The sequence below is a fragment of the Fundulus heteroclitus genome, chromosome 3 (genome assembly GCF_011125445.2).
Source record: "Fundulus heteroclitus isolate FHET01 chromosome 3, MU-UCD_Fhet_4.1, whole genome shotgun sequence".
Lineage (NCBI taxonomy): Eukaryota > Metazoa > Chordata > Actinopteri > Cyprinodontiformes > Fundulidae > Fundulus > Fundulus heteroclitus.
The window spans coordinates 30,025,127-30,034,673 of NC_046363.1; the positions used below are offsets into that span (position 1 = coordinate 30,025,127).

The following is a 9,547-nucleotide window of genomic DNA, read 5'->3' on the forward strand; positions in this document are numbered from 1 at the left end:
TTTCAGCTTCTGGTCTAGCAGGTTTACTTCTGATTTTCTCACGGTCGCTATTAATCAGTAAAATTTACAACATCCCTCAGCAACACCAGTGATTAAAGCTACAGAACACGACCTCCACATCATTAACCCGCTAAACTGCTGATCAGAAATAAAAAATAAATAGTTGGGTATAAATAAAGCCACTTCAGTAACTGTTGACCTACTTCAGAAGAATTGGCCCCTGTGAGTTTTAAATATTAACGTTTCTAGCTTCCTGCAGTATCTAGCTGTGCTTCTGTGTAAATTCCTCAGTTAATGATCATTAACTGAGGAATGTGGTTTCAGATTTGCTTTTTCATTCCTTTTTTTTTACAGCAGCTGCAGTAAACAACATTTTTCTTTACATTTGTACAATCCTGGCTCACTTTAGCAATGCTGAAACAATCTGGACATCTCATTTCTCTTCAGAACCAGAAGCCTACCTCAGAGGAGATCCTGCTGATCGCGGAGCAGCTCAACATGGAAAAGGAGGTGATCCGGGTCTGGTTCTGCAACCGCCGGCAGAAAGAGAAGCGCATCAACCCCACCAGTGCCACCCCTCCGCTGCCCAGCCAGCCCCCCACTGCCCCACAAACGCACAAACCGCCCTGCTACAGCTCTCATATGGTGAATTTCAGTCCCATAAGCATCTCTGCTCGGCCTCTCTGTCTCGCAGCGTCTTTATTCAGGGCCGTTTCGTTCTTTCTCACAGATGTCCAGCCAGCTGTCCCAGGCCGTGACCAGTCTCAGCAGCACAACGGTGACCACCATGTCCTCCATTTGCCCCCTGTCCTCCAGCCTCACCTCCACTCACCCCTCTCTCACCTCAGCCCACCCCCCTCTGAGCTCCACACCCTCCCCGGCGACTCCTCCTCCTCCTCCCCGCAGCACAGCCAGCCCCGCCACTCCTAGCCACAGCACACTCAACCTAAACACAGGGTAAGACGCAGACAGAGCCGGCCCAAGATTGTCTGGGGCCCGAAGTGGGACAGTTTTGGGGGCCACTAATTTAGCCCATCAACCACCAGCTTAAAGCACCAGTAAATCTGCTTTGTTTGGGCATTTTAACACCTCCAGTTAGTGCGGCAATTACAAAAAACTGTAATATCTTCAGCCTTACATTGAGCAATTTACATTACTGAACAGAGCAGAATAAATAAATATAAAGAAATCTACGTAAATATATTTTTTTACTCACTTGTTTGGCTTGGCAGTTCGATGTGCAACTTTTGAAAACAGATTTTATGCGTTGAATTTTTTTTATTTTAATTTACATTTTATTTTCAAACTAAAATGTAACTTCTTAATTCCAAAGATTGTATTTTATTTTGACTTTCATAGTCAGATACCTCAGGAGAAAATTTAAAATTAGGTTAATTCTTATTAAACCTGACCAGTTTGTAGTTTATACATCTATATTCTTCATAAGTCAGGGGCTCTTGGTGGCCCCCTGCTGGCCTGGAGCCCTGAGCAGCAGCTAAGTTTGCTCGTCTCTCTGACATAATATTGCCTTTTCAGAGGCTTCTCAATTATATAGTAAAATGTTTCATGCCTATCAGTAAACTTCATAAATCATTTTGCCTTTACTTTAGTTTTTTTTAGTTTCAAGTTTAAAATAGGAAAAGTAGTAGGCTAAGTATGTCCTTTTTGTGGAAAATATTGATCTAATATTTACTAAAAGTAAATATTAGGTACATTTGAGTATTTACAAGAAACAAATGTAACAAAAGACAACTATGTTGTTCTGTTTGACTTTTACCATATAAAATAAAATAAAAACTATATAAAGAGTAACTTTCTGTAAAAAATGTTGCCACTAATATTTCTAAATTCCTCTACAAAATCTATTCATCTATGATGTTTGAAGGCAACAATTGAAAACAAAAACTGCACAATTATTTAACATATTGCTAATCACGGTTTTATTTTTGCACACTCCCGTCATAAGTTATGAAATTTAGGCAAAGAAACCCGCATTGCGGCTTCGCACAGACACGCACTTTCATAAACGTAATCCCTATTTATACTGCACGGCACCACGCTCAGTTCACCTGCAGTTTGTATTTAAATTCTTCGTACCCGACACGAATGCATACGCTGATAATCCAGCATGCCACTTGACACCTCAACTTCCTCTTTGCAGCAACACTATCTAACCCAGTGTGTGTGTGTCTGTGTGTTTGTGTGTGTCTTTGTGTTCACAGCTTGTGGCGTATGGGTAAAAAGAACGGTGAAATGTCCAACTACATCACTGATTTTGCTGCAAACCTGAGGTGAGACACACGCTACACAAGCTACACTCAAAAATGTTGATTATCTCTGCTACAAATTCATAGTTAGTTTAGTGCTATGAAGCTTTTTCCTTCCTGTGTTTCTGAGCCGCCATCGTACCGAGGCCTGTCCACAGGGACGAGTGTATCCTTTGCCTTTCCTTGCTACTAAACCTGCTTTATTTCCTCATCTTTTCTCCTCTGCCTGTCTGTGTTTGTGTACATGCTTGCACGATGCGTGTGCCGCAACAGGAACACTGTGATGGGAGTTAACACGGGGATGAACCAAGCCCTCCTCGGTAACAATCCCCTGGCCACTATCCAAGGTGTGTGTTTGTGAGAGAGCGAAACAGAGGCAAAGAGGTTTCATTAGGGACAATTCCCTGCTAATAAAGCCCTAATACTTAAGATGGTTAAGGCTGTTGTGAAGCAGTATTAGATTTATTGAAAGGTCTTATAGGAAGTCCATGCAATGCCTTGCAAAAATATTCATAGCTGCCGTGTTGTTTTGTAACGTTACAATGACAAATTTCAATGTATTTTATTGAGATTTTATTTAGTCAAGTAACACAAAGTAGTGATACTTTGTACAACTACATTTCAGGGTACGTCTACACCAGAGACTGAAAAATTAGCCCTGTCTTTTATGCAAAATAGCTTGGGCTCAGTTTGATTACTTAGGTTTGATGAGGAGTGTTTGTATAAGCACCAACACTGCAAAAAAAAAGAACTAAAAGTAAGTAAAAAGTTCTTGAAATTAGTTTATTTTTCCTTGATTTGAGCAGCTAAATGAAACTATTTGCCAATGGAGTGAGTGTTTTTACCCTTAAAATAAGATAATTAGATATCCTGCACTTCAAATAAGATGATGGAGATGAATTGATCTATTTTTAGTGTAAAAATCTTATTCCATTGGCAAATAGTCGCATTTAACTGCTCAAATCAAGAAAAAAAATTCTAATTTCAAGAACATTTTACTGACTTTTATTTCCCTTTTTGCAGTGAAGATACCCAGTGTTGTGTAATCTAGACTTTGACTAGGCCATTCCTGGTCTAATCAATCCACCATGGCTCTGGCCCCAGTCTAAAGTCTTGCAGCCTCTTGGATTTCCCTCTTTTTAAGTCCGTCCTGATGTTTTCCATTACACGTAGTGTTCAGCAAGAAGGCTGAAATGTTAAAACTTGTTTGCCGTTTCTCATACATAGCTTGTGGCAAAAATACCAAAGGACTAATTCTCTCCTCGCCCTCTACCTGTCAGATCTGGTGGGCGGTCATGTGTTGATGAACTCAGTGCCGGGATATTGCTTCCAGACCAAACTAGCGGTCTAATTAGACTTATTAAGGTAATTGGTGCTGCTGGACTTCCTTTAGGATTGTCAGAGTAAAGGGGGCTTCATACTAATGCGCACTTCTCACATTCTTAATCGTAGAATTTGGGAAAACCACTCATAATTCTTCTTCCGCTGAAGGTCTAACACGACATGAAGGCCGTGGTTGTAACGTGAGACGCTATAGAAAGGTTTCAGCGGTGTGAATACTTTGGCAAGGCACTGTAAATAAACACGTTTTTATAGATTTTCCTCCTCTTAAGCAGTTCCAGTCTCATGCACTCCCACGCAGATGTGAGCATCGAAACTCACATGGCCACACAGAGCACGACACACGTCCTTATTCACCTTCCTACACTTGAGAACAGCTCAAGAATAGCTTTACAACAAGCTCAGAAAACTCCCAAGTTTCCTCCCCCCTCCCCAGTAGTGACCTCTGAACAGCTCTCCCAAAAGATAGTTTTTAATCACCTTCTACAGGGTGGGAGAGAGAGAGAGAGACCAACGAAGGGGGAAGGGGGGATGCATTAAAAAGAGAAGTGCAGTGATGACTAATACAGTTACACACAGAGGGTGAATCAAGTCGCTCTGGTTGACTGCCGACTGGAGACACGGATGAATAGCCTGCCGAGTGTTTTTGCTCATCAACAGTGTGAAACAGCTGAGACAGAGAGCGCGCTCTAAGGGAAATAAATAGCTTATATTTCATTAGACGTCGCCATCCACCACCATTAATCCATCCCAGCAAGTGTGTGTGTGCTTATCTGTGTCGCTGTGCTTATGCTAACGTGTGGGCTCGGGTTTTTTCGTTTGTCATGTGCCGTTTTACTCATCTTTAGTCTTTTTTTTTTTGGGCTTTTTTGTTTGTGTTTTTTTTTTTCTTTTTATCGTCTGATCACCTTTTGGCTCTCTGAGTCAGGAAGCCATCTGTTTGGGACACTCATTTTGAGTTTAGGAAGCCGTATCGATTTAATGTCACCAGACTCTAAAAAAAAAAAAAGATCACCTAGTGGTCAAAAGCGGCTTTTGAATAAAAGTTTTAAAGTTTTGGTGGAGTGTGTTGGGACTTGAATCTTGAAACCACATTTTTGCTCAACCTTTTTTTTTTGTTGTATGTATTATCTTTTTATTGGCGCTGTCTCCTATTCAATCAGACTAAAATCTTCCCGTAGACTAGTTTGAATAACCACAAATATTTCTATTTGCTTACTGGCGGAATAATGAGTGAGAAGAAGAATGTGAATAGCTGTTTTATTTATTTAAATTCAGAGGTTTCCATGGTGCTGTATTTAATAGAGTCACCTTTAAAACAGGGTCAAAGATTTTTTGTGCTTTTCCACAAACTTCTTACTATAGTTTACTGAAGTTTTGGCCCATTCCTCCAGACAGAACTGGCGTAAATAAATCAGGTTTGTAGGCCGCCTTGCTTAAACACCCATTGCAGGTTTTCCTTGTGACTGGGATCAGAGCTTCATGATGGCCACTCCTAAACATTCACTTTGTTGTCATTAAGCCCTCATGAGAGTGATTTGAATATATCCTTAGTGCCATTGCTCGTTTCAAAAAGACCCATTTGCACCCAAGCTTTAACTTCTTGGCTGATGTCTTGAGATGTTGCTTCAGTATTTCCACGTAACGTTCTTTCCTCATGATTGCATCTGTTATGTGAGGCGAAACAATTCCTAATATGATGATGCCATCCAGGTACTTCAGAGATTCCCCTTTTCCCTCCAGATCTAACGGTGGGCATCTAGTTACAAAGCCATGTCGTCGCCATCTTGGCTTTCCAAATTATTTAACAGCATAATAACCTTAGAAAAAAAAAACATCTCTCTTATTAATTTTCATTTAGCAAATATACATAATTTACCTTTACTTTGAATGTCCCACAGTGGGATAAAATAAAGTCATTATATCGTACGCTATGACGGTGATACCACAATATTATCGTGCCTGGTCTTGAGTCTTTGCTGCTGTATTGTTTTAGCTTTTTCACTGCATGGAAAATACAATAAAGATAACGTCAGTGACTCATGTTGTGGTCGTATGCTAATATATGTCTAATGAATCACTCCATCAGATCTTTATCTCCACACCCACCATGAATAAAAATTACGAGCAACAAGAATTAACGCGTTAATATGAAGACTAAACTTCACGGGACGACATTGGCAGTCGATTTTTACAGACCAAATGCGCAGAGCCTTGTTTATCTTTACGTGTCCCACAGCTTAGATAGCTGGACATTAAAGAAAAATACAATCGTAATTGTGGCAAAACACCAAAAATAAGAGAGCTTGTCTACATGTTTTGTCTAATTGTAGAAATCGTAGGCCCACATTACATTTCAAATTGACCTCTTCTGGTTTTGCTTTTTCCTACCACAGTTAAGTAATTAAGATCATCAGAACTATTAATATAGTCAAAGGCCACGTTTGAATTAAATCAAATACAAAATGAACCGATATCTGAACTTTTAATTCCTCTCAAAGTGAGAGAGTATCAGACCAGGAGGATATCTGTCTCACACAAGATCATGGAAAATGAAAAAAAAAACTACTATTTAAAAGAGAAAAAAAAACACAAATCAGACTTTTGATAATTTAGGTAATCTAGCAGGGATAAACTGTAAACTACAGGATCAAATTGTGTCCATGTCAGAATGACCCTAGTAAAGACCTCAAATAAAAAATGCAGAGAATGAAGGTTAATTGTTGATTTAATCCCTGCGTCTCATTTTTTTCTTTCCCCAGCCCTAGCAGCCAGTGGTGGCCAGCTGCCTCTTTCCACTCTTGAAGGAGGCGGCAAAATGATGCTGGGGACCTCCGGGGGCCAAGGAGGCGGGCTTCCCTCCTCCCTCTTCCTTAACCACCCCACCCTCCTCCACATGGGCCCGAACCCCGGCGCCGGACTGGTCAGCGCCGCCGTAGCCAAAGTCTCCCAGTCCTCGCCCTTCCCCTCGGCCAGCAGCATCAGCCCTACGCCCTGCTCCCCCTCTCCCTGCTCCAGCCCTGCCTCCTTCTGCTCCTCCAGCGAAATGGCACACAGCCCGTCCTCTCTGGGGGGGCCCAAGATCGAGTGACCGCAGCCGGGGGTCAATCAGAGAGGAGCAGAAAGGATTTGAACAAGAACCTCGCCTTCCACACCAAAGCTATCTTTATCTCTCTCTCTTGTGCTCTTCTTCCGTTTTTTTGTGTTTTTTTTTCCTCTCAGCGCCTCTCTCCGTCTTTCTCTCCAAGCCTTTCGATGCCAAAAATACACAGAATGAAAGAGGAGAGAAGGAGGGAAAGAAGTAAGAGAAGGGAGAAAGGAGGAGAAAGGTCGAAACCAAAAATCTTTATGTATCCAAACGGATGAAACGGAGACGGCAACGGACATATTTCTCGAAAAACACGGGGCGTGGCGCGTCTCTGCTAAGGAAAACCAAACCGTGACTCTGCAGCAAAGAGGTGGGAGAGACGGCACGTCCGAGTGCATAAACCAAAAATGACAAAAAGATAACTTTGACTATATGACAAAAAAAAAAGGAATGGCAGCACAGACGAAGAAACAAAGAGGAGAACTATCCTTTTTCTTTTTTTAAAATGTCATTTTCCAGAAAGCTGCGGGTTTAAAAGAAGAGGAGTTGGGAGGAGGATACGTTTAAACCAAAAATTTTACCTGAGGAGGAGATGGAGGAATACACAATGAGACAAAAAAAAACAACAAAACCAAAAAAAAAAAAAAAAAAAAAACGACAACCAAACCAAAATCACAAATACCAAAAATACGGAGAGAAAAGCTTTATTCAAAGGACGTGTAAATAGTGAAGCTATCCAGGACCAGGACTCTACTGCTACTGCAACAAGCAAACACACGAGCATACGAAACATGAAGAACCAGCCCATCCGCTCATTGACTCATGCTGTCTGTCACCTCATGCGTCTCTCACTGGTCGCTTTCTAATAATTTTGTAAAATAGAGTTGTTGTTTTTTGCATCATCTGTACAAGCGTCTGCTAGAAGAGCATAAGAATTGCATTCCTTTCTTTAAGTCCGACTTTTTTTTTTTAACACATGTTCGTTTTTAAGAAGTATAGTTAAACATGCGTTTTTTTTTTAAAACTATTTATTAGTGCTGTTACACATTTCAGCTCCTATTTATTGTTGTGTGCTATTGTAGTTTTAGCTCTCGTCATTATCATTGCCATCATCTGTGTCTTTGTCGTTATCACCATCGCCATGTATTTCGTTTGTAAGCGCGACTCGCCCTGACGCAGGAGAGACGGCGAAAGTGATCCAGTCCTCACCAAGTGCCACGAGCTCGCACATCGAGCTGGTTCACTTTGCTGTAATTTCCAGGGGTGAATTAATTCACTAGGAACAGGTTGATACTTTTAAAGTGCTTATTTAGACTGCCTGCCCTTAACTCTTAAAGATAAAGCGTCTTTCTCTGTAAAAGAAACAACAAAATAATCCACACAGGCAAATAAATCATAACAAATTAGCCCATAAATGAAGTTATATGTAAAAAAAAAAAAAAGTTTGGAACAGAATAAAATGTATCAAATAATGAGTAAATTTTTTTGGTAATGGCAGCTTCAGGACATCTGCTATATGGTGAAACTTGCTGTATGCATCTTTCTCTGGACGTTTCATTGAATTGGAGTCGGGCTAATGATTCGGGAGAATCCGGAAAAACTAAGCTCCCGGTGAATTAGACACACAAACTGGTTATGATGACTATTGGGCATTTATTTAAGTATCTCACATGGAATAAATATTGATACATCCTGTCTTAACAGAGGCCATCGTGTTTGAGTGTAAAAACTAAACTTGCTAGCTCGAGGTCCTTCTGAGGCCAATTTCACACATTACACCACTTTAATTTGGGACCACTTTCCCGGGTCAAACAAGAATCAGCGCCTTTCCTGCATGCAAATTAGTCCCAGTAAATTACCAGGTCAGCTCTTTTTACATGTAATCTGGCAACAGTGGACATGTTATACCTAATATCACCTCCAGGTGGCAGTACTGCAAGGGCTATAGCTCAGACTAATCAAGCCAACTCCTAAAGAAGAATTTAAAGCCTGAAATTACATCTGTCAAACAGCTGAATAGCAACAACAAACAGTGGTTTCAGGACTGGTGGTTAGTAACTTTATGAAAACTACAGAAGAAACACAATTTCAGTACATTTCTAAGTCCGAGAAGCGACTTGCGCACATCAAGAGAAGAGCTAAACAAAGACTACCGTCTTATGTAATCATGCAAATGTGGGCCTTACCCAGGGATGTGACGACTTTATTCACACTAGCGTAGTCCCAGTAAATTACCAGGTGTGATGCTAGGTGTTGACCCAGGTAAACTGCCGGTAAAGTAGTTCTGGCTTTATTGACACATAACTCTTACCCAGTAAATTACTGGGTTAGATTCTAAGTGTCAAAGGCGCTATAAAAACAATTTTAAGCAATTTTAAGATTCTGGGACATCACTGGCATCAAATAACACATGTTTTCCTTTAAGCAATCGATCAATCATAGGCCTTGATACACAACGGGTTCCAGAGCGTAACAGTTGGAAAACGTTCCGGTTTCTGCTGCCGTGTAAACGGGGAAAAAGTTAACTTTTCATCCTGGGAATCCCTGGCTCAACTGCAGTGTGCCAGAGATCAGCAGAAATTAATGCATACAGGCACATCATTACAGCTGCCTACAAATTTACAAACCATAGAAGAAGAAAAACAATGGCATATGGAGTATTATTTTTGCCTGCTGACGCTTCTGAATATAACCACACCTGGGAGTGGATATAAATTACTTACCTTAAGCAACTTTATCGACTGTTCGTACTTTATTCTCTGCCTTCCCAGAGGTTTTATTAGTTGATGCAAATTTTAGGCAGTACGCATGTTGAGTTTCAAAGAACATAGCACCACTAGTGGCGCGGCGG

General features: G+C 40.8%; 1 protein-coding gene across 6 annotated transcripts in view; it reads left to right on the forward strand.

Moving 5' to 3' along the window:
- pou2f2a (POU class 2 homeobox 2a) overlaps nucleotides 1-7,352 on the forward strand; it is a 94,008-nt gene extending 86,656 nt beyond the window's left edge. For 5 of the 6 annotated variants that reach the window (XM_036135176.1, XM_021320380.2, XM_021320382.2 and 2 more), the window contains 5 exons: nucleotides 448-645; nucleotides 731-957; nucleotides 2,223-2,291; nucleotides 2,541-2,614; nucleotides 6,371-7,352. In XM_036135176.1, the coding sequence (XP_035991069.1) occupies nucleotides 448-645; nucleotides 731-957; nucleotides 2,223-2,291; nucleotides 2,541-2,614; nucleotides 6,371-6,699 (897 nt within the window). In that variant the 3' untranslated portion in view covers nucleotides 6,700-7,352. The remainder of the gene's footprint in view (nucleotides 1-447; nucleotides 646-730; nucleotides 958-2,222; nucleotides 2,292-2,540; nucleotides 2,615-6,370) is intronic. The other variant, XM_021320384.2, reaches the window with a different exon arrangement.
- The last annotated feature ends 2,195 nt before the right edge of the window (nucleotides 7,353-9,547 follow it).